The 23,499-nt window shown below is 43.9% G+C and overlaps 1 protein-coding gene across 2 annotated transcripts in view; it reads left to right on the top strand.

Moving 5' to 3' along the window:
* The first annotated feature begins 115 nt into the window (after positions 1-115).
* rnf213b (ring finger protein 213b) overlaps positions 116-23,499 on the top strand; it is a 33,092-nt gene continuing 9,708 nt past the window's right edge. Inside the window, exons 1-47 of one of the 2 annotated variants that reach the window (XM_020604786.1) lie at positions 116-241; positions 985-1,122; positions 1,238-1,941; positions 2,027-2,176; positions 2,869-2,936; positions 3,026-3,127; positions 3,221-3,501; positions 3,581-3,828; positions 4,305-4,505; positions 4,592-4,805; positions 4,887-4,942; positions 5,016-5,181; positions 5,266-5,415; positions 5,763-5,861; positions 5,950-6,078; positions 6,658-6,820; positions 6,941-7,108; positions 7,193-7,342; positions 7,448-8,079; positions 8,686-8,845; positions 8,949-9,166; positions 9,260-9,403; positions 9,517-9,669; positions 10,071-11,352; positions 11,699-11,883; positions 11,978-12,130; positions 12,382-16,200; positions 16,300-16,436; positions 16,530-16,628; positions 16,720-16,832; positions 16,936-17,049; positions 17,157-17,203; positions 17,294-17,450; positions 17,714-17,849; positions 18,372-18,560; positions 18,649-18,782; positions 18,881-19,056; positions 19,144-19,347; positions 19,675-19,862; positions 19,945-20,065; positions 20,369-20,469; positions 20,739-20,918; positions 21,590-21,735; positions 21,830-21,929; positions 22,120-22,231; positions 22,677-22,875; positions 22,989-23,179. In XM_020604786.1, coding sequence (XP_020460442.1) covers positions 1,033-1,122; positions 1,238-1,941; positions 2,027-2,176; positions 2,869-2,936; positions 3,026-3,127; positions 3,221-3,501; positions 3,581-3,828; positions 4,305-4,505; positions 4,592-4,805; positions 4,887-4,942; positions 5,016-5,181; positions 5,266-5,415; positions 5,763-5,861; positions 5,950-6,078; positions 6,658-6,820; positions 6,941-7,108; positions 7,193-7,342; positions 7,448-8,079; positions 8,686-8,845; positions 8,949-9,166; positions 9,260-9,403; positions 9,517-9,669; positions 10,071-11,352; positions 11,699-11,883; positions 11,978-12,130; positions 12,382-16,200; positions 16,300-16,436; positions 16,530-16,628; positions 16,720-16,832; positions 16,936-17,049; positions 17,157-17,203; positions 17,294-17,450; positions 17,714-17,849; positions 18,372-18,560; positions 18,649-18,782; positions 18,881-19,056; positions 19,144-19,347; positions 19,675-19,862; positions 19,945-20,065; positions 20,369-20,469; positions 20,739-20,918; positions 21,590-21,735; positions 21,830-21,929; positions 22,120-22,231; positions 22,677-22,875; positions 22,989-23,179 — 12,729 coding nt within the window. In that variant the 5' untranslated portion in view covers positions 116-241; positions 985-1,032. Of the gene's footprint in view, positions 242-984; positions 1,123-1,237; positions 1,942-2,026; positions 2,177-2,868; positions 2,937-2,957; positions 3,128-3,220; positions 3,502-3,580; positions 3,829-4,304; positions 4,506-4,591; positions 4,806-4,886; positions 4,943-5,015; positions 5,182-5,265; positions 5,416-5,762; positions 5,862-5,949; positions 6,079-6,657; positions 6,821-6,940; positions 7,109-7,192; positions 7,343-7,447; positions 8,080-8,685; positions 8,846-8,948; positions 9,167-9,259; positions 9,404-9,516; positions 9,670-10,070; positions 11,353-11,698; positions 11,884-11,977; positions 12,131-12,381; positions 16,201-16,299; positions 16,437-16,529; positions 16,629-16,719; positions 16,833-16,935; positions 17,050-17,156; positions 17,204-17,293; positions 17,451-17,713; positions 17,850-18,371; positions 18,561-18,648; positions 18,783-18,880; positions 19,057-19,143; positions 19,348-19,674; positions 19,863-19,944; positions 20,066-20,368; positions 20,470-20,738; positions 20,919-21,589; positions 21,736-21,829; positions 21,930-22,119; positions 22,232-22,676; positions 22,876-22,988; positions 23,180-23,499 lie in introns of both variants that reach the window. The other variant, XM_020604785.1, reaches the window with a different exon arrangement.

The raw sequence follows: 23,499 nt of genomic DNA, 5'->3' as shown, positions 1-23,499 counted from the left end.
TGAGCCGTGTCCAACACGACCATTGCGTGAAGTTAGTTTCTGCTACTAAACACTGTTCGTTTAGACAAGAAAAACGGTGGCTTATGTGGAGAGATAAGCGCCACCTTCACAGTAGATACATTTGTGGACGCTCCCTTGAGGCTACATATAGGAGATTTGGCAGATAGTGAAACAAGCGTTTCCTCAACATTTGTCAAGAAACTGATCGACATACCTGAAGCCGTACGTCAAAAGCGAACAGGTGGGTAAACGCAGCAGGAAACCTCCAGTGTTTCCGTTTTAAATGCTTCATTTGTGCTGTACAGTATCCTGGACTCCTACTGTAGGTGGTTTATTGTCATGTAAATGTTTGTCATGTGATTTTGATGAACTGTATCCGTAATTAGCCTCTTTGTGTATCTTAACGAAAAGTCACACCATCTGAAATGAGCAATAAAATTAAATTAGTGGCGTTTGTCGTAGGTGTTCTATTGTGTTCTATTGCCTGTCTCATCGTAGCACAAGTAGAACTTAGAATGTGTCTGCAGTTTGGTGTTTTAGTCCTGAGACTATTAGATTAACCAATTATTACTCAGAAATGTAACAGCTAACAACGCTGATGTTCGATTAATCCTTTAAGACAAATATTTAAAGCTTTTGGTGTGATGTGATGATCTGTTGTTAGTTTCTCTCTCTGGTTTAGATGTTTGGGTTGTAGGCTGTTGCTCAGATAAAGCACAATCTAAAGACTTCACCCTGGGTTTTGACACATTATGTGACATTATAGACAGAAAAAAATAATCATAGATTATTTTAAAATAAAAACAATTTTAAGATTACTTTTATCATAATAATCATATGATTAATTTATGATAAAGATAATGAGTAGTTCCAGCCCTAGCTGTGTTTATGGCCTTACAGACCACTTGACATGGTTATTCATGACTGTACTGAGTCTTTCAGGAAGACGATGACGATGTAAATACACCTGATTTTTATATTCAGAGACAGATACAGGGAAGAGGGACTCCCCTGGCAGAAGAGGTGCTACAGATGGAGGGGGGAACTGGAACCCTCCGGAGCTCCCCTCGAGCCCAGCTGGGAGCCAAAGAGCATGAGAATGTCGTGACCAAAAGAAAAAAGGTAGAGAAATCAGGCTTTCAGACTACAACTGTCTGGTGTGTTAACACTGGTCAAGGCATCATAAAAGCATTTACAACTAGATATGTGCTTTTCAGTTACATATTATTTATTCCAGAAACAGGGACCGGACAGTCCCAGCAGGAAAGTTCAAGGCAGAGAGAAGAAGAAAAGGAAAAATCGTAGAAGAAAAAAGAGTGGGTCAAATGTCAAAGGAGATGCAGATGCCAAAAGTGAAAGCACAGGAGCAGACAAGGTGGATGTGGAGCCCATAAGCAGCCAAAGTCAGGAGTGTGCACCTTTGGAACCACAACTTGTGGATCCTCAACCTGAAGACAACTTGCAAAAAGTAGAAAAGAGCGGAGAGCAACACCACAAAGATGCCACAATGGTGCAAGCTCAGACTCAGACAAGGAAAAGTAGAAGCACCGACAGAGCCACACAAACTCCAGCTGTTATTCAGAGCAGCAGGGAAACACAGACAGACCCACCTGTGCCAACACAAGAACACACACAGAGCGAGACAGAGCCACAACAAGACAAACAAACACCTGGAGTCATGCTGCAAGACGACAACGCCATGCATGCTCCATTAAGGCAAAATGAAAGTCCAGACACTGACGGAGTGTCATCAGGTTCAGCCAAGGAGCATAACGCAAACCTAAATAAGGAGTCAGAGCCTGAAGAGGAGAGTCCTTCAGCAAGAGGTGAACCCACAGACTCCCACGCTGCAAAAGGTACCAAGCCAACATCTTACGCCAAAGCTGTGTCTGGAGAAGGAAACGTGGCAGAGAAAACCACCGAAACATCCCGGAGCACACGGTGAAAGCAAGACTGATGTCAGCACTTTGGTTCAGTAGTGTGGTTGATGCTGCGATTGTAAACGTGCATTTTTCTGTCCTCGCAGTGATCGCAGCCCAGTGACACCCCCACCTGCTGAGTTCACCTTTCACATCTACGCTGTGCTGGACAAGAGGTTTAAATTCAACCAACAACACGACAAGCTCACTCTGTTTGATAAAACAGGGAAATTACCCCTTCAGGTTACACATTTTGTGTGAGTATTCATGATGTTTATACACTTCTGGACATGTTTTGATGTAGTGTCTCCATCCTCCGGCACATTAGCTGTGAATTGAAACAGTGACTGTGAAGTTAATATTCAGCTTTGTTCATAGGATGTGTTTACATTCACATCCTATGAGCAGAAGGCGCTGTAGCCCTGGTGCACAGCTGCCCAGTGTTAGGGGGTTAAACCCAGTTAAAAGTTAAAGGACGATTCCAGTTTATTTCAGCTTGGGTCTTATATATTTTTGGTCAACATGTCTCACATTTCTGAAAATGTAGTCACCAAAGTAATGACTGAGATCTGGGAACATTACTGACAGCAGTGGCAGAGGAGGGAAAAGAGAAGCAGCTAAACCTTTGACACTGTAGTGTAAGATAATTTCTCTGTGTTTCTATAAATCTTACCCACATTCATCACATGCTCCGTCAGGCTTGTAATGCAGCCACCCACCTCACCTCACTGCTTGTTTAAACATCTTTTGTGCTCAGTAGAGAAATAGCGGTCTTGTATTGACCTGACCCGTCCAGAAACATGTTGCCTTGACAGACACTTGTTCTCTGATAGATTTAGAATCTGATCTACAGCTGTTCTGATGTGCTGAAGTGCACAGCTGACTGCTACTCGGTTTTCAGCAACAGTAAAAGTACCATTATAACAAATGTTGAACATTTTATGTTTAGTGGTAAAAATCAGCGAGGCTGTCTGGTAGAAGCAAGCCTTTCCATTGAAGAAAGAAACTTGCCAAGAGGCCACGACATTTTATGTTTAGTGGTAAAAATCAGGGAGGCTGTCTGGTAGAAGCAAACCTTTCCATTGAAGAAACAAACTTGCCAAGAGGCCACTGGCTGACATACCAGTATGGTGTGAAGAAACAACACAAAGAGATCATAGAACTTGCCACAAGATGGGTTCATATTCCACTGGACCCCAGCATTAGAGGTAAGGCCAACAAACCTTTTATTTTGAGCACGTCATCGCTCTGTTGTTGTTTCAGGCTTGAGCTGATCATGTACCTGCCTGTGCTTCATCCAGAGCTGCACCTTTATGAAGGCTTCATTAGTTGTCAGGAGCAAAGTTTTTTGCAAACCGGCCTTGGCATTATGGGCTGGTGGAGATCAAAAGGTGTGCAAGTGTCAGATGCTTGGCAGGACTCAGCGACAACGCTGCTGAACACAGTCTTCCAGAAGTGGACTCCACTGGACAGACAGAGCACTCAGAGCCTTTGTGACAAACTGAATCATTTTGTGATGAGTCTTGGATCTGCACATACAAGAGTGATGTTCCCAGACAGATCACCACCTCCAGTGGTCAAGGTTAGTGCAACACACAGAGCAGAATTCAAAGCTTGTGCTTCCAGTATTCCACCAGTAACCAAACTGTTCTTATTTACAGACACAAGAGCTGATTTCAGAGTATCTGGTTCAGATCTTAAAAGGAGAACCAAAGGAGAAGTTCCCTGGAATCTACAGAAGGACAGGTCCCCTTGTTCTGGGCCTGTCTGTCTTCATGGTTACAAGAAGCTGCAGCATCAGCCTTGGAGTGAAAGGCTGGGCCGAGCTGTGTGCGCTGGTGTCCTCAGAGACGGCAATGGACAAGAAAAACCTGGACGAACTGCTCAGCTCCTTCCACCACCCACAGAAGTAAGATCTGCACAGCTAGTGGAACGAACTTTCAGCTGCATCTCATGGTCTTCTTTGGGACTGAGCCATCCCGGCATGTTATGAAGTTTACTGTATGTGCACAGAACTTCCCAAGTTCTACAGTGCACGCCATTACAACTTAAGAAATGTCATAGCTAGTAAAGACATAAACATAAAGTCACTGTGTCAAAACATCCAAATCTCTTCCAAACAGTGTAGGTGTGACCCACCAACTCTCTGCTGACTGTTTCAAAGTGAACAACACAATAAGTGTCCTGAGCATGAGGCACAAGACAGTGATCATTAAGTTTGATAGTGTAACTAAACTTCCCCCAGGAGCCCTGTGAAGTTTTTGAGCAGGCACCAAAAACATGTTAAATGTTGTTTTTCCCAAGTATTTATTAATTTAATTTGTGATTCTTTATTTATTTATGATCTGAGCTTGGCTCACACACTCCTCTGGTTCTTCCCCTCAGCACTGTGTTGGGTCTGATTAACTGCTGTGCTCAGAACATGGTGTCGGAGGTGGTCCTGCTCGTCCCTCTGCTTCTCAGACTCAGACAGCCAGGAGCCGACGCAGCCAAAGTGGGTCCAACTGTCGAGGAGAGCTGGTCAGAGCTTGGCACCAGTATCAGCAGGTTCAGAGCGAACATTCAGTCCTACTCTGACAAAAGAAAGTGAGTTCACCTCAAATCAACCTGAACTTCCTTTCTCTTCCTGAAGTGATGCTCAGATTTTGTTGAAATAATGTTTTTTTCCACAGGAGGATGCTGAATTTGATCAAGACACGCTTACATGTGGCCGAAGGGATGCCTCTGCTTCTGATGAGCTGGTTATCTTTTGTTGCACTTGAGGATCTTCCTGAATTCTCAGACCTGACAGGAATACCTGCAGAACACCTGATCCAGAGTCTATTGTACAGGCTATCAAAGCGTGACGAGCCAAGAGATAACAACCGAGTGGAGGAGATGGTCAAGGTGAAAAAAACTACAAATGACAACTTCTTAACCTTTAATAAAACACCACTGTAACTTGAAAATGATCCTTTTTACGTGCAGCACACTCAGAAAGCCTTGAGCCATGTACTGCTGCAGGTCGACAAAGAGAAGGACAGGTAAGAGTGCACTGCTGTGCCACTGATGCGCTGTGGTGTTGAGTTCCCTCTAACTTTTGCTTTGTGTCTGTAGAATGATTGAATGTGAACATATCAAAGCAGCCTTCATGAGCAGCGTCGATGTGGTGATAAGCGTGTGCAGAGTGGCGCGGCTCGTCCCACAGTACCAGGCAGCAGTCCTGTCCCTCCAGCTAGTGTTGAAAATGTCTGAGATTGTCAATGATGCACTGAGAAACCAGGTAACAGCTTCTTTATTACCTGCCTTAACTGCTTTCATATGGCTCATTAACTGTAATTCACTGCCGCTGTTTTGTGTCTCTCAGTCCAGAGATGATGAGGTCGAGACCTTAAAACAGCAGCTGGTGGAGAATCTACATGCACTGCAGCAGCGAGTCAGTGAGTGGAGAGATGACCTGCTGCAAAAACCGCTGCTGACACCATCAAAATCACTCAGCTACCCAAAGGAAATTGAGGTGCACAGCTCATCAGACTATTTGCCAGCACCTAAGTTAGTTTAGTTGACTTTGGATTCATTCTTTCAACACTTGTCATGCATGGCTCTTTTGTGCATGGCTGAAATAAAACAATGATCACCTCATTTTATGGTGGGCAGCCTGCTGTGAGCTGCTGATTGTGCACCAGAGTGGAAAAACAGTCACAGTAAATTACTCTGTAGTGTTTGTGCTGCAAATGCTTTTACCAATAAACATAAAAGATAAAAATAAATAAAAACCAACATGATGAGGCATATTGAGTTTCTGAAGGTAACCCAGGTCTAACATATAATGTCTTTTATATAATAACTGGGTTGTATTGTCAGATGTGGGATGCACTGCTGAAGGTGAAATGCTCTACTGAGGAAGTTTCATCTTGTTGGAGGCTGAGCTTGAAAAAAGACCTGACAAAGAGAATTTCCAAGGTCAGTGGTTGTGGATTGATGAGTGTAAAATAGATCTTACCGGTCCTGCTTTTTAGTCACACCTCATCTAAGTTGTTTTTCTTTGCAGTCAAGTGATGAGGATAAAGTTCTGCTCTGCTGCCTTGAACCGACCTCGGCAGCTATAAGGAAAAGCCATGACATTGCACAGAGCTGTTTCAACGAGCTGTGTCAGTCTGCTATCAAGACAATATGCCAGGTACATGTGGATGATCTGTTCAGAGTGCATCACTTCCCAGGATGGTGGATTTTTGATTTGGGGGTGATTCAGGTCCTATGACAGATGCACACTCCAGCTTTGTCTCCTGGGTGCACTTTAACATCTCTGTTCATCGAACTCCTTCAGTCCAATATTGTGAAGAAGCTACTTCTCCAACTGTTTTAAAATATCTCAGAAGAGAAGATCCACCTTCTGTTTGCGTGTTCGGTGGTTTTTGAACTTCTGGTTGAGCAAAATATTTGAAGACGTCACCTTCAGCTCACTGACAGTTTTAAAAAAATGTTTCATAGACAAAACGATGAATCCTGATTATCCATAATGTAAATTGACCCTGAACACTATTGCCAGTCCATCTGTCATGGAACAGGGCTCCTTCCTCTTTTTCCTGTAAAACTTTAGAGTCACCTGAGGCAAAATAAGATGAACATTGATAAGAAGAATTGATTACTGAAAAAATATCAGCAGATTAATTGTTTATAAAAATGACCAGTAGTTTCAATCCTAATTAAAACCCAGAATTTGACATAGTGAATGATCTGTATATGTGAATGCTCTCAGAGACAGCAGGAGGGGGACCTGTTGCGGAGTCTCAACAAGGTGAAAGAGCTTCCTGCTGCCATCGTGTCTGCCATTGTGGTTGAGTCAGCAGCACGGTTTGGTGACAATTGGGTGCTCCAGCTGCTCCATCCACAGTCCGCCATGAACCACTTACTGTCTCACGGTGCAGTGTTTATTTTATCCTTTTATAACTTATTAGTTATGGTTGTTTCTTATTTCCTTAATGTTACTATCAATGCCATTAAAGATTGATAACCGTCACTTTGTCGTTGTCGTGGCCCAGGTGATTGGAAGTCGATCCAGGTGGACGACTCTGCAGCGCAGATTGTCCACAGCTGTGTGGTCGCAGTGCAATCTCTGGTGGAGTCTCTGCTTCAAGGACACATAGCCCTGGGACACCTGCAGACATGCCTGATCTACAAAGAGCAGTTTAAGAGGCTTTACTCGCACTGTACGAACAAGCTTTAACATCACAAGCAGCCTTCCATAATATTCCCTATATGTATTGATACCAGCTGCATCATGTCTTCCACAGACAAGAGAAATACCAAATCTGGGACTGTTCCTGTTGATGCAGAGATTATTTTGGCTCAGAGAGAGAAGGATCTGAACTCCTTCCTGCAGCGGAAAGAGCAGATAGATACACTGATAAAGATGATTGCAAAGGTTACAGAAAGCATCACAGGTGAGTAGAGCTGGAAAACTGAATAGCCCAGTTTCAGCTCATGTTCATTTGCAAAGTGTTTGGTTCTGTTTTATGTGTTCAGTAACATGGCTCTTATTTAACTAGTTCCTGAAATGGCAGCTCTTAAGGAGCAGCATGATGCAGATCTCCAGACTGTGAGCCTGAACAAACTGGTGCTAGTTCAGTCCTTTGATGCTGAGGGGAAACTGACGAAGACGGGCCCTCCCCGGGTCCTCTGGTGTAATGTCAGTCTGAAAGTCTTGAAAATGGCCAGTGAGATGCACAGACTGCATCACAGCAACCTGATTCTGTCTTCCTGGGTCAAAGGGGCTGCACGTTTGGCATCAGCAAGGCAGCCCTCTGCAGCTCCTGTTCCGGTATCACTTACACAGGTCTGTGAATACATCTGGGATCCTCTGCTGACGGAGTTCTTGCAGCTCGGTGACAGCTTTGCAAATGCAAACATCACTTTCAAGCAGCTCGATCAGGTTTTGGTGAAGTCGGGCGACCAGGGCGATGGGGAACTAATGAAGAAGGAGCTGAGTCTGATGTCAGAGATGTTGTCTGAGCCAGGAAGGTTCAGATCTGAGGAGGACTGGGTGGAGCTGAGGCTCGGTCAGATCCAAGAGTATCGACAGCTCCATGAGGCAGCAGCCGCAGCCAGTGCAGTGCGGAAGATCGCTGAACAAATGGAGCTTTCTGGGAACTTCACTGAAATTGACACACTCAGCCAAATGGTAACAGTTGTGTTAGCTGAACATTTAATATGGACTGTAGTTGTATTTATTAGTGAAAAGCCAAAAGAAAGCACACACTGTTATTCCTGTTTTCTTCTCTGTTGTTCTTCCACATATTCTCTCCTTTTAGTTTTCACTCACATACGAGGAGAAATATATTCAACACTGCTGATTATAAAATAGTGATGGGGGAAGGAAAGTGACATTTGGTGGCGAATGATTTTAGAAATTTATACTCAACTGCATAAAGATTTACTTGATTTTTTTAGTAAGTAAATGCACATTTTTGTTAAGGGTGGCCAAGATGCATTGACAGCACTTAACACTTTTAATGAGATATCCCAATCCAAATATTCATCAGTATCTGCATATCAGATTGTTTATTCAGACTTTTCTCACACCAACAGGTCAGTTACAAATAGCATTCCAGTGACATTTAGTAGTGCAGCCCTGTGGCAGACTGGCGACCTGTCCAGATTTAGTAGTGAAAGCACTTTTAAAAGATGATACATGACTGCATGTCAAGCAGAAGCAAACACTTTTCTCTAGGGCATCCTTTTAATAAAAATATATAATTCTTGAAATATGTGCTCGACTGTTTAACAGGTAGAAGAGCCCTTTAAGCAGAGGGCTCTGGGCTCTCTTAGTCCTGACCTGTTGCGTGCCAAACAGCAGCTCTCCTCAGTCACCAAGCAGCACACCGCCTGTCTGGAAGAGTTTCTAGCAAGCCAAGCTCTGATCATCTGGGTCAAAGAGAACCTTAAAAGTACGGTGCTTGCGTAAAAATCATCTCCACATTCATGCGGAAACATAAATTGTGTTGTAATTTTGCAGAAGTCTGCCTGTTCACTGTCATGTTTCCTCAACAGACATGAGCGATGTGAAGGTTTATGTCGACCTGGCTTCCATATCCGCTGGAGAGAACGACACAGAGATCGACCAGGTGGCCTGTTTCCATGATGCAGTGATGGGCTATGCTCCTCTGCTCTACTCCCTGTCCTCTCAAGCTGGCTTTGAGGAGTTCATGAAATGTGCTCGGCAGGTGTGGGACACCCAAAGTCGAGATGGGAAGCTGCCTGACAAACTGGTATATACAGTACTTCTCCCTTATCGGTAGGCAGTACATTAGACCCTGCTGCTGTGGTAGAATGACAATGATGCAACTGGGTTTGTTTTCCAGAGAGAGTCTACACGGCTGCTTAGCTGGCTGAAAGCCTTGAAGGAGACCCATGGCTCTGTAGAGCAGTCCTCCCTCTCCCTGGCTTCTGCTATCAATGCTCATGGAGTTTATCACATAGGATGGTCTAAAGAAAACACAGAAAAGGTAAGTGGACAATCAAGTTAAAATGACCATGAAAAATGATCGCTTGCTGATTAAATTAATACAAATTATTTAAGACATTTTTGCAGGATTTTCTCTCTGTCACTTCTTTGCAGAGGTGTCTACAAAACATGGTGCAGGTCACAGTGAAAAGGGGCAGAGAGGAGAAGAGCTACAAGCTTGAAGCGCTGCTGGAGCTACAGAACAAACTCATGCTCATGTCGTCCAAAGGGGAGCATGGCCGAGAGCAGGTCAACAGGTTCACAGAGGTCAGTGGTAAACATAAGACATAAAAATTTGAAGCTCAAGTGCCTAACTTTCTTTGCATTGCTTGTTGAATCCAATATCTCAGTGTTAAACTCTAACCACATTCAACCATGTAATCATGGTTCAGCTCAAATATGAATACTTAACTGCAACCAAGCTTCCCTGTTTAGACCTATTGGACTCTTCGTTTAGCTCTGGTTTGGACTCCAGAAAAATGCCAGACTCATTAGCTGCTAAATGCTTCCATTCTCCACAGCTTTATATGTCATTATTTGATCCATTGTTATTCTAGAACATCTGTGGAGCTTAAACCAAACAAAGTAAAGATTGGAATCTTTCGGGGGTCTAAGTTATCTGTTCAGAAAACTATAAATTCCTACTTTCCTGTTCACATGTACTCCAGGTTTTTGAAGGCGTTCAGAGACTTGGCAACATTCTTCTCCAGATGCAAACATCTGGAAACATGCTCTTCAGGGAGTGGCATGCTGAAGCCCAGTGCTGTCCACTACAGCAACCATGCATCAAAGTGACCTACTTATCTCTGAAGGGTAAGGAGATGCAGTACTACGGCGAGCTGACCGAGCAGCTACAGAAGCTGGCTCACTCCATGGACAGCTGCCAAAAGGAATGGTGTGCCTTCATCAGTCAGATGCGCTCCAAGTTCAGTTTGCTTAACCACTACACCTCGGAGCAGATGGTGTACCTGTGCCACTGGATACACAAAGTGTGTCATCGACAGGCAACAGTTCCTCAACAGTTATGGCATTTACTTTTTCCCATAAAGCCTCAGTGCACCCTGGTTGAGGTCAGAGTCGCTTACAATAATGCAAGTATGACCTCAAAGCAGGATGAACTGGAAGATGTTGAGTTTGAGGATGAAGAGCTCCAACCTTCACCAGAACCCACTGAAGAGGACATGGAGGAACCTCGTGATTTAATGGAATTTTCCTCAGGGGACGAAAGTGATGATGATGTTATGAAATATGATGATCACTCTGATAACATCAGGCAGCGTGATGACCTTGAAAGCCTCTGGAGTCACTTCAAGAAGGACATGCCACAGTACCTCAGTGAGTACTTGGACATCTCAATGCTGGCCCACTTCCTCTCATGTCTCTCTGATATGAACCAGCAACTCATTATCAGGAATCTCCCACAGTTTCTCCAGGAGGGAAAGCCCAACCTTGTGCTTTGTCCTACTGCAGAAATTTTTACCACCATCATTTCTTTGTATATGGAGAGTCCAGAGCAGCCTCTGCCATCTGCCGATGAGGTTCTAGTTTGCAGAGAGGAGACCACAGAGGAGGAGATGGAGATCTTTCTCCGCCGAACTCTTGGTCAAAGTTCGAGCCAAAACTGTCACAAAATATATTCTCTTGTCAATCCAGGGCTGCTGGGATATGATGTCAGTGTGGCCCTTGGGGAGCTCTTTGAGGCCCTCGAGAGAAGTGCCAACCAACAGTATCGTTTGGTAATAGTGAGTCCAGTTGTGCACCAGCACAGATATGTACCCTCTTTCTTCAGCAGTGACAAAGTACAGGCTGGTGTGAGCCTAACGGCACAGACTGCCAGGAAATATCTACATCACCACTTCAGACAAAACACACTCCCTCCAAACCCAGTCGCTCTGGTTTCTTCAGAACAACTCTCAGTCTGGATGGTGTCATCTGTATGTCCTGCAGTTGGTAAGGGACATGCCATTCTGAAAATATTTATACAATAGTGACAACAATAGAAATTGTTTGCTGTATAAAACACAGCATTTTATATTGTTAAATGCAGCCATTTTACACATTCTGACATTTGTAAAGCCCCTATGTGTAGGATTTAAACATACTGTATGTGACCTTGGACGCTCCCAATGGTTCTAGGAGATCCACAGAGACCAAATTCTACTGAGACAGCATTATTTTTCTACAAACAAAAACATGGAACAGTTTAAATGATCCTATAATGTTTTACACACAGGGGCTTCCAGTTCCTATATTAGAATTATAATTTTCTTGATAGAGAATTTGTATTTATCAATAGGAAAATCCCTTTATGTGGATCGTTTGTTTGAGAGGTTCCAGCAGAAATCTCCCGGAGCAAAACATATTAGGATCAGACTGATTGAGCCAAGTGTTGATGTAGACTCCTTGATTAAAAGTCTGTCAGAGAAACTGGCACCACTGAGAGAGCAGGACCCTGTTCTCCTGCATGTTGACACCGCTGGAGTAAGTATGCCAGCTTTGAACTCTGCACATAGCTGGTTGTGTTGCTGCTTGTGCTTGAGAGTCTGTCTTCTGTTTTCCTTCTGTTACCTGCCAGGTCCGTGCAGGTCTGGAGGAGTTCCTGTTCCGTCTACTAGTGCTGGGCTGTCTGAGCAACAGCCACGGTGTGCTGTGGAGGAGGAACCCAGCTCACCTGATCACTGTTGAGGTCCTGAAAACATGCACACCCCTTCAAAACCAGCCAAAAGAGGTAGCGACGTCTCCTTCAGATCAGTATGCTTGGGAACTGTCAGAACATGTAGTTTTAAATGTTATTTTGTTGTATATACAGTATCTAACTTACAAGCATTGCTTAAATTATTCAAAAGCTTTGTCAACTTTGGTCTGTGGAATTGGAGAGCTTGTGAAGTTCAAATTCTGCCTCTGTGTGAATGCAGTGCCAAATTGCAAAGTGAATCATTTCATAAATAATCTATCCAAGTGTTTAATTTTCTCACACAGATCAGTCTTGGGCTTCTTGACATCCTGCCAAACATCCACTGTAGACCTCCCAGAGAGGTGAACGAGCTGTTGGACGGTCAAAGGGTCCTGACAAAACAGACCTTTGATCCACTCATGGATGAGGAGGAGTTTTGCAGTGAGGGGATTCAGAGACCATACCAATACTTAAAGCTGTACAAGCAGAAACAGAACCTGGATCGTTTTAAGTACCAGGAAGGGTCTCGAATGGGGAATCCTGTTGATTGTCTCAATCATTTACTGTTATACTGTGGAATGCAAGATCCATCGTGGGCTGAGCTAAAGAACTTCTCCTGGTTTCTCAATGTGCAGTTGAAAGACTGTGAGAACTCAGTTTTCTGTGATCCAGATTTTCTGGCTGATCACTTGCCTGGTTTCAAGGGCTTTATTGTGAAGTTCATGATTTTAATGGCAAGAGATTTTGCCTCTCCCTCTCTGAACACATCTGATCAAAGCTCCGTACTGCATATTGAAAACATTGTAGAAGATGACCTTCTTGCCCGACTGACAATTCGTAAGCATTGGGAAAATGAGTCGCATCCATACATTTTCTTTAATGCGGACCGATTCTCAATGTCTTTCCTTGGCTTTAATGTGGAGAAGTGTCCAAGGCAAAACACACTCAGTGCAGTTGATCCTCATAGCAACAGGGTCCTGATAGAGAATGTGATGTCACAAAAACTTTTTCAAGGTTTGGAAAGGCAAGGGATCTCTCTCAAAGAGAACTTTGACAAGTTGCCCCGTCCACACAAAATCAAAAGGATTTCATGTGTTGTTGGTGCAAGCAAAGGAATGATGGAAAAGGGATTTGATCCTGACCCAACATATGAGCTCACTGCTGACAACGTAATGAAGATGTTGGCTATACACATGAGATTTCGATGTGGAATTCCAGTTGTCATCATGGGAGAGACCGGCTGTGGAAAAACTCGACTAGTCCGTTTCCTCTGTGCTCTGGCGAGGGATGAGAGGCCAATAGAGAACATGGTACTAGTCAAGGTACATGGTGGAACTACAGCTGAGATGATCTACAGAAAGGTGAGGGAGGCAGAGATCCTTGCTGAGGAAAACCGTAGAATGCACAAGGTAGACACCATTTTGTTTTTTGATGAAGCCAACACCACAGAGGCTATTTTTGCCATCAAGGAAATTCTGTGTGACCAATCAGTGAAAGGAGAACCTTTGAAGGCTGACAGTGGCTTAAAAATAATAGCCGCTTGCAATCCTTACAGGAAGCACTCCCCTGAAATGGTGGAGCGTTTGGAACGTGCAGGATTAGGATACAGGGTGAAGGCAAATGAAACAGAAGACCGCCTTGGCAGAGTCCCTCTGAGACAGCTGGTGTACAGAGTGCATCCTCTGCCTCCAAGCATGGCGTCTTTGGTGTGGGATTTCGGCCAGCTGAGTGATTCAACTGAACTTTCCTACATCAGACAGATTGTCCAGAAGAAAGTTAATGACCATTGTTTGCCAGTGGCTTGCAAGGACATCATTTCAAATGTACTGGCAGCCTCCCAGAAATATATGCGAAGTCGGAAAAATGAGTGCAGTTTTGTGAGTCTCAGGGATGTGGAGAGGTCTATGAATGTGCTTGTTTGGTTTTATCAGCATAGTGGGATCCTTTTCAACAACTGCTCTTGTCTCAGTGAGGCTCATAAGACACTGAAGTGCTTGATTCTTGCAGTTGGAGTCTGCTACTACCCGTCTCTAGTGGGCAAGGAGGAGTACCTCTCTGTAATTTGTAGGTACTTCCCAGACCCTCTCAGCTCTTCAACAGCACTGCAGGAAGAGATTTCATCCTGTCAAGATTTCTTCCTTCAGAATGTCCAGACAAGGGAGACCATAGCCAAAAATGTTGCACTCAAAGAGAACGTGTTTCTCATGGTGATTTGCATTGAGCTCAGGATTCCACTCTTTGTAGTTGGAAAGCCAGGCAGCTCAAAGTCACTTGCTAAGACAGTGGTTGCTGATGCCATGCAGGGCCAGAACTCCCATTGTGAGCTGTTCAAGAATCTTAAGCAAGTACATATGGTCTCGTTCCAGTGCAGTCCTCATTCAAGTCCTGAGGGAATCATAGCGACCTTCAGGAACTGTGCCCGCTTTCAGAAGGACAAAAACATGGATGAGTATGTATCAGTGGTGGTGCTGGATGAGATTGGACTAGCGGAAGATTCTCCTCAGATGCCCCTGAAGACCCTTCATCCTCTGCTGGAGGATGGTTGTATTGACAATGACAAGCCAGAGCCACACATGAAGGTTGGCTTTGTTGGTATTTCCAACTGGGCTCTTGACCCAGCAAAGATGAACAGAGGAATATTTGTGTCCAGATGGGATCCGAGTGAGGATGAACTTGTGGAAACTGCCAAGGGAATTTGTTCATCGTCCAACCAAATTCTCCTCAAAATCAAACACCTTTTCCCTTCTTTGGCGAAGGCCTTCTTGAGCATCTGTAATGAGACCTCAAAGAATCAGTTTTTTGGTCTAAGGGATTATTACAGCCTGGTCAAAATGCTGTTTGCTGCAGTCAAATCTACACAACAAGAACCAGATGGTGGACAGTTGGTAGAGGCCATCTTGCGTAATTTCAGTGGACAGCCAGAGGGCTTTGATTCTGTCATATTTTTCCAAGAGGTTTTCCAAAACCTTGCAGAAATACCCAGACCAGGTACCTTGCAAATGGTGAAAAAGAATCTTGATCACGACACTGACCAGGAGAGCCGTTATCTCCTTTTGCTGACCACTAATAACGCAGCACTTCATATCCTTCAGCACCAAATCTTTGCCAAAGGAGACTACGCATCACCTGAAATAGTCTTTGGCTCTGGATTCCCAAAGGACCAGGAATACGCCCAAATCTGCCGTAATGTGAACCGGGTGAAAACATGCATGGAGACTGGGCGCACAGTCATCCTCCTCAACATGCAGAATCTTTATGAAAGCCTGTACGATGCCTTGAACCAGTATTATGTTTATCTCAGTAAGCAGCAATACGTTGATCTAGGACTGGGCTCCCACAGAGTCAAATGTCGTGTTCACACAAACTTTAGACTGGTGGTAGTGGAGGACCAAAAGAAGGTGTATGAGCACTTTCCTGTGCCTCTCATCAACAGGCTTGAAAAACATAGGGTGGATAGGAGTACCGATCTGGAGCCATGGCAACACAGGGTTCTCCACAACCTGAGGGAGTGGGTGAAGGAATTTGCGGGTGAGGCCTCAAGGGATTTTAGGTTGTCTGACATTTTTGTTGGCTTCCATGGTGATGCATGTGCCAGTGTTCTCTTGCAAGCACTTGAAAGGAGAGCGCACAAAGTTGGAGACAGTCGAGGAAGACAACATCAGCAGGGCGAAAAACACAACTCATTGGAAGAAGAAGATGGACAAAACAAAACACTTGCATCAACTTCTAACAGACAGAAAGAGGCAACTGAGAGGGAGGGTGATCAGCTGCGTGATACAGTGGTCATAGAAACTGATTTAATAGAAAAGAATGATGACAAATCCACTGAGATATGTGATGACGATGACAAAGTGATGTCTGAGAGTGAAGAAATGATGGAGACCGAAAGCGACATTTGGTCTTCTGAGGAAAATGAGGAAGAAGTAGTCTTGAGTTTAGCCAAGAGTTTCTTATTGACCTGTGCGACCCCTGACGCTGTGGTGAGGCTCAAATATTCAGATTTAGCAAACCAGGAAAAGGAGGAACTCCAGAGAATGTACTTCCAACAACAGCATCACCACTCACTGAGAGATTTCCTGGAAGAGGCCTTGAACAAGCATGAGGAGTCCAGCAAGTTTATAGAGGTAGGAGGCCACAAGGCACTGCTCTAGATTAGATTTTTGAATTTCTTTATAATCTTTACACATTGTTGACATCACTGTCTGCTTTGTGGTTTTGCTTAGATAACAACATTCTCCAGCTTGTTAACCAGAGCAGATGTCAAGGTTGTAGCTCATGCTCTAGGACTGCTTGCAGACAGGATACTCCTGCTCTCTCTTCACCAGTTTGACACTGAGGTCTCCTTCTATAACAAGATACGGTACTAACAATGCAGATAACAGCAGCATTGCATTTTTATTTTAGTTTTGTCTTTTGTCTTTTCATCTTTCTCTTATACTCCTTTCTGTGTCAGGGGCTTCCTCCAAGATGCTGGCCCCTCTCTTCATATCCTGTTAATCCAGATGGACCTTGAGGAATCACATTGCAGTGATGAGCTTATAGCATCAGCAAAGTAGGGTTTGATTTCAGGCTCCTGAACAGACCTGATTTTGATCTGACATTGCACGTCTTTTAGGTGTGTTTGTGATTCCATCTGCCTACAGATATTGCACCATAAATTACCTGATGTCCCTGGAGGAGAAGACCTGTTGGGTGATTTATGTTGTGAAGGTGTCCAGGATCCCAAGTCACTCTCAGTACATTGGTTTTCAAGGAGGTGAGCACTAAGTGGATTTTGATTGTTATTGCAATACGGTTTATTTTCTGGCTGCATCATCCAGAAAATATGACAAGGTCAAAACCACATTTTTGCCTCAAAGGAGCCTGGCACTCCATGCATATTGATGACCTGAGGGATTCAGAGGACATGAGCCTGAACCTGTTGGGTTTCTGCGGAACTCTAATTAGCAGCTTGCTCAGGCCTACACTGTCAGGTAGAAACTGTACATCTTCTGGGAATTAAAATGTGTGTTTATATTACAAGTGGGTTCTTTGTTCTCTATATAATTTTTAATGTAAAATAAACTGTATTGTTTACTAGAACACCATGAAGATGGAGAAATTGAGAGGAACAGAAAAGACTCTCAGGTAAAGGGAACATATATTTTAATGTGTTAACATAAAATAAATCTTAATTTATAATATTGCTTAAAAGAAATTAAATTGGCTTTCATACAGGGAGATAGAGCCCAGCTCCACAGCCTGTCCTTAGTGAGGTCATGCATCCAAAAAGCTGTGGGTTTGCTGAGGGACCCCGATGACATAACGCCACGAAGCATGCGGCGGATTCACATCCTTCTGAGCCTTCTAGGAACTGGTCAAGGACACAGAGGAGGTAATTATCAAATACTGACTGTAGTTCATATACTACTACTCTATATGTAAATGATATTGAACAGTTTTTTTGTCAACTTTACATATTTACTACCTTGTAGCACAAAACACAGTGCCTGCACAGTTCTGAGAGGATTTGCTGATCAGCACCACTCACTCCTCATGTATTCATTAGCCACTGTCGCCACCTGTCTCTCATGTAAAAGCATATGCTCTGTTATTGCATCTTCAATTGTTTCTGACAAACCACAATCTTTGTTGAAGCTCCTTTTCAGAGGGTGTTGTTGAGCAGACTGACCGAGGCCCTGGCGCAGAGGGAGGAGAGGATGGGCTCTCCTAAAGAGTGGGTGAGCATAGAAGCCAAGAAGCGCCAGGCTCTACAAGAGGGGGGAACTCTCAGGTAAATTCTCCTTCAGATGTGGTAGTAAACTTCCTGTAAACCTAATTAGCTCGGTTAAGAGTGATTGTTCTTTTTCTTTAAAACTGATCATGTGAGAGGAATCCTTCATTTTCAGACAGTCCAGAATATTTTATATCCACACAGGCCATCATGTCTGTTAGATTTTATTGAAACTGTTGTATGAGTGTTCCATCAGTCTTGGAACAATTGATCAGTTTTTTGTGATGAACAAGAAATTAAAACAACATTTCTAGACAGGAAATTTTTGACCATTTTCACTGTTCTTGATAAACTAGTGATCGTATTGAAGGGAAGAATGTGGCACATGTATTGTATAGCTATGTATTTCAATGCAAATCAGGATGCATGCACAGTTTAAGAAAATATTCAGCTTATGGAAAAGGAGTTAGAGGACAGTGCAGTCTTGGCAGAGCTGTGTGCCCTCCAGATGGTTTCTCTGTAAGGTTGCGGTTGTCAAGGAGTCGATCGAATGCCCTGTCTTGTGCTTTGTTTGTCTGGCAGACACACCCTGTGGCGCTGCCTTCAGTCCACCATGACTCCGATCTTGGCCAACATGTTGGAAGTTATGGACAGGTATGCGAATCTGGACCTGCTCTTTGACGAAAGGCTCAGCCAGGGCCAGGTACAGCTGTGGTTGGACATCCTGGGAGATTCACAGATTTTAAACCTTACACCTCTCCAGAACCCAAGGTATTGGTCATTACTTCTTCTGTGCAGTTGTCACAGTTAATTTAATCAACAAAAGGAATTATTTTTCTTTGGTTTTTATATTTACTAGTGAGTCAGACCAGGAAGTGCTTGTGCAGAATTACTTCCTGTTGGATGGTGAAGGACAACCGTGTGCGGCCCCGTTCAGCTGGATCATCACAATGCACCTTGAGAGCCAGTGGGAAGAATCAGAACTTATGCCAGGTTTGTCTTGGTCTCACTGGGGTTTTCATTGACTAAATCGTGGATAAATCATGGCAGTTATAAAGTGGTTTTTTTTGGCTTTCTTACCCGTTCCTTAGTAATAAAAGAGGATTGCACAGCAAGGATTCTCCAGTTTGTGAGCACCTTCAGCAGCAGCAGGCTGGGCAGTCACTTACAGAAACTCTCCAGCCAGGAGCGGCTGGAGCACTGCCATCACTATCTGCAAGACTTTCTGCTGCTTTATTTGAAGATCAAGTCAAAGGGCGAGCTGCGGGTACACACATTATGAGACACACATTTAGGTGAAATACATTTTGGAAACAGCCAAATAGTCTTGTCCTTTTACCCGTGTCATATATAGGTGTTCACCAGGGCCCTGCTGGGCTGCGTGTCTGAGCTTCAGATGTCCATGGGTGTCGAGCTCAGCCTCTCTCCTGCCTGGATAATGGCTGCTGCCAAACATTTTGCCCCCCGACTGGACACTCTTTGCCACATATTTCTGCTGCAGCCCCAGCTAGCCACCGATGTCTCTCAGCAGGGGTCAAAGAGGGACATCCAAGAAATGGTGAGAAAGACACTGGCTTCATTTAAAAAATCTGACTGCATTTGAAACCACTGACTTTCTCTGACTGTTGCATTTATTTGCTGAAATGTGAAATGGTTATTGAAGCATAGGTACAAAAGGCACAGGCTTGGGTTTGTATGTTTCTGTGAGGGGAGACAACCACATCACGCCTGAACCAAGACAAATATGATTTTTGAAGTAAAACAACAAGCAAACTGCATCATCTGGTGCTCCCGCTGTTCTAATGTCAAGGGGAGAATTATGTTTGGCAAACAGGAGACTGAAACACACAGTGAGTCATTGCATGATGTCTTTTGTTTTTGGTAGGTGGAGGACGTTTTAGCTCTTGGTGTCTGCGTTGAGCAAACCAAGCTTCTGGCTGTGAATTCCCTGCAAGAGTGCGAGTCCTTTGTGAGCAGAGTGGAGTTTCTGCAGCCGTGTCTGGATAGAGCATTTGCTCAGAAGTACAGTACCCTCTGTAGCCCTGGCTGTCTGCAGCATCTGGACTCCATCAGGTGAGTCTGCTGAGACATATGGTGAGGAGAGAAAGTTTTCTGTCTGTCTGAGGTTTATTTATAAGCTCGTTTGGCCTTTCAGGTCACTGTGGCGTGGGATGCTGGTTGTTGCATCATTCATCCAGCACGTTGTTTTAAAAGTTCAGCAGAATGACTCCAGACTGGCAGAACTGGCTCTCAAACACTGCAACCTTCACCTAAACGTATGTGCAATGGTTTTAGTCTCAGTTTTTGTCTTGGAGCCTTTGAACTGGGTTTCATCTGATGATCAGTTTAGTTAATAACGACCTGCACAACACGACTTTTTTATTTATTTACTTCACTAGCTTTATCATGAAGATAATACCAAAGAACAAGAAAAGACTAGAGAATTGTTCCTAAGAGCAGGAAACACAGTTGTAAACATCTCAACTGTTTTTCTTCAACAACAAAAGTAAAATGTCAGATGTGCAGGAGATAAGTGGGGAAACAACCAGATGCATTTTCAGACATGTTTTTTCTAACAGCTGATGCAGGAGTCTCCAGATGTGATGAGCATGGACACACTGCGGCAACTGATTCGCATCCTCAATTCTTTCCACAATGAGTGCATCAGCAGAGATCTCAGGTCAGTATTTATATTCATAGCTCTTGTATGTTTACAGGAACTTCTGCACTCATTCTGAAAAAGTAACATCATTTTAATAAATCCTGTGCCTTAACAACTTCAAACAGTTTTACAGATTCTCTGAATATTATATTAGAAACAGGTAAAAGCATCTGACCACCACAAGCAAGGCTCAACAAAAAGTTTTGTTTGTAGTGTACAAAGTCAGGTGTCTTGTCTCTTAACATAGTGATATTATTAATCTTTTATTTTGTGTTATTTCTGTAAAGGTTTGGCATCTCCTGCCCAGTTTGCCTGTGTGAGCTCAAAGAGCCGTCCGTCCTGCCGTGCCAGCACGTCTTCTGTCTGCCGTGTCTCCAGAACTGCATTCAGAGACACAGTGGCTCCTGCCCTAAATGCAGGGCAGCGCTGCCACCCAACTTCAAGCCAGCTGTTTCTCACACCATCAAGTGAGTTGGGAAAAATAGCATACAGTAATTCACTTTCATTATTATCAATAAAACATTACAGTCATTACTGCAATAATTTTTCAAAGATTCATATTCATCACGGTGTCATGTGTCCATTTCCTGCTGCATTCAGATACAATTTAACTCAAAAAGGAGCAAATCACAAAACATCATCTACTGTTTAATTTGGCTTTTACAAAATATGTCATGCAGTTTAAGAATTTATTAAATGTTTGTAAGAAGAATTAGTGACAGTCCCATTTACTGCTGAAGGTTGTCAGCTCAAATAATAAGTTAAAATAGTCAATAGCAATGTGTTGTTCGTGAGAGCATGTGTCTCAGTTGCAGAGTTACTCAGCTCAACATGCTCATGAAGGTGCAGAGCTTTGGTATTTGCAATTGTTTTTTATTTGTCAGTGGCAATTACACTGTCAATAAATTTGAATGTGGGAAAATGAGTGAAAATGATTTTAAAAATAGCAACAGAGAGTCTGGTCTCTTTCTTAACTATCCACTTAATTAAAAGAAACAATGAATTCCTAGTAAGAAGAGTCACTAATAATGATGATTAGCAGTGGTTTTACAACTAGCTGGGAATCAACATACGAAGAGTACCAGGAAACTGATGCTGTTGTTTTAGCCTGACAGTCTCCCTCCTCTGTAACTCTCAGGGCAGCACTTGAACAGCACGCAACGATCAGGGGCTGCTGTAACTCCTTCTTCCTGGAGGTGGTGTCCAGGTTCTGTCTGTCAGAGGGGCAGAGGCCTGGAGAGGGAGTGGTGGAGCTCCTCTTCTCTTTGCTGGTCTCTGCCAATGGTTAGTGAAGGAATCTGTGCATAGTAATTGCTACTGTAGATGCCAGATGATGCTTTAGTAAGTGTTCACCCACAGATTCCTTTGTGTGATGCAGGAGATGTGTACAGGACCAGAGAGCTCACGCCCTTCCTGGAGTGTGTGGACAACAGTCCCGTGGTGCGATCCGTGCTGCCGAAACTGCTGCTACAGTACAGGTAGCGGCATGAATCCAGCAAGCATGAGGAAGAACTCAAACCCCATGCTCATATGAAAGCAGTAGCACTAATATTAAGAAACCACGGAAACAGTCAAATGAAGCATGAATCTCAGATTTGTGCCTATTGTAGCTAAGGTAAGACACTTCTCTAGACACTGCATGTTGGCTTACTGTCATACATTTGTCAGCTTTGACCAGGTGAAGGCCCACATTCACACCTACCTGAAGAACCTGGAGGAGAACCTTCTGGGCAGAGAGGACCGCACTGAACTCTACCTGCTGTTTGTTAATTGCTTTCAGGTACAAGATTCCCCATTGTTATTTACCAGAAATCAGTTGGTTCACGCCGCTACAATCCAGCTCTGCCAGGGGACATGAATAAACCCAGTTAAATTAGTCAAAGTTCAGAATCTCCTGGTGCTTCTGACAAAGCACTCTCTGAGTATAATAATCTAAACTTGGCCCAGCTGCAGGCAGTTTCACTAGTCCTCATAACAGTGTGGGGGGTTTACAGAGACGTTGATCCAAACAGACATTAGAACAAGAAGCACAGAGGCGAGCTGCTCGCACAAGATCACTCAGGTGACATCTCAGCTGCATATACAGTGTATTTATATATTGAACTTTTGTGCCTGTTTATATTCTAAAACCTTTCTGTTTAATGGCTGAAATAAGAATGTCACCTCTTTGGCACCAGAGAATTTTTGACCAATATTAAACAGCATATTTTGGCCTTTTGCCTCAGGACTCTCTGCTGTGCTCAGAAGTGAGAGAAGCAGAACAGAGTAGAGAACAGCACAGGCAGGCAGAGATCCAATTCCTGAGCAGAGTGGCCAGGAAACAGAGTCCAGACAGACAAGAGGACCCGGCAGAGTTCCTGCTCAGCGTAGCCAGGCTGAGAATATGCCTGAGCACTGCTGCCCGTCTGCTGAAGGAAGCTCAAGGTGGGTCTGACTTTAATCAAAACTGTGCTCTGCAGTAGTGCTGCAGTTTGAATTTGAACAAAATGGACTTCAGTAAAATCAGTGAACTAGTTCTGTTTTTCATTGAGCTGCAGGCAAAACTGGAGAGGTGGACAATCACTACCTGCTGCAGGTGAGAGCGGTGTGTGAGTACTGTGGTAATGACTGGCACAGAGTTTACCTGCTGCGAGCCCTCCACAGACTCACTGGTATGGACTGCATACTGTCCCTGATGAACAGTCCGGCCTGGAGGTGGGTCTTCCCTGCAAAACTCCTGCAACTTCAGGTAATGATATGCTACAGAAGCACGGAGTGGCCAAAGTGAGAAAAACTCATTCCGACAGTATTGCTAGTCACAATTAGTTTCAGTTATTTTCTTGTTTAATTGTCTGAAAGTAGTGAGAAATTTTCCAGGCGCCAAGCTGACAGATGTTTAAAAATGACCACATGAAAGCAGATTTTTTTTTGCTATCACATAAAAGATTCATCCATCCATCCATCCATTTTCTTCCGCTTATCCGGGGCCGGGTCGCGGGGGCAGCAGTCTAAGCAAAGATGCCCAGACCTCCCTCTCTCCAGACACTTCCTCCAGCTCCTCCGGGGGAA

Source organism: Monopterus albus, unplaced genomic scaffold (assembly GCF_001952655.1).
Source record: "Monopterus albus unplaced genomic scaffold, M_albus_1.0 scaffold67.1, whole genome shotgun sequence".
NCBI lineage: Eukaryota > Metazoa > Chordata > Actinopteri > Synbranchiformes > Synbranchidae > Monopterus > Monopterus albus.
Note: the sequence above shows the minus strand (reverse complement) of the source record. Positions and strands in the feature narration are given on the sequence as shown.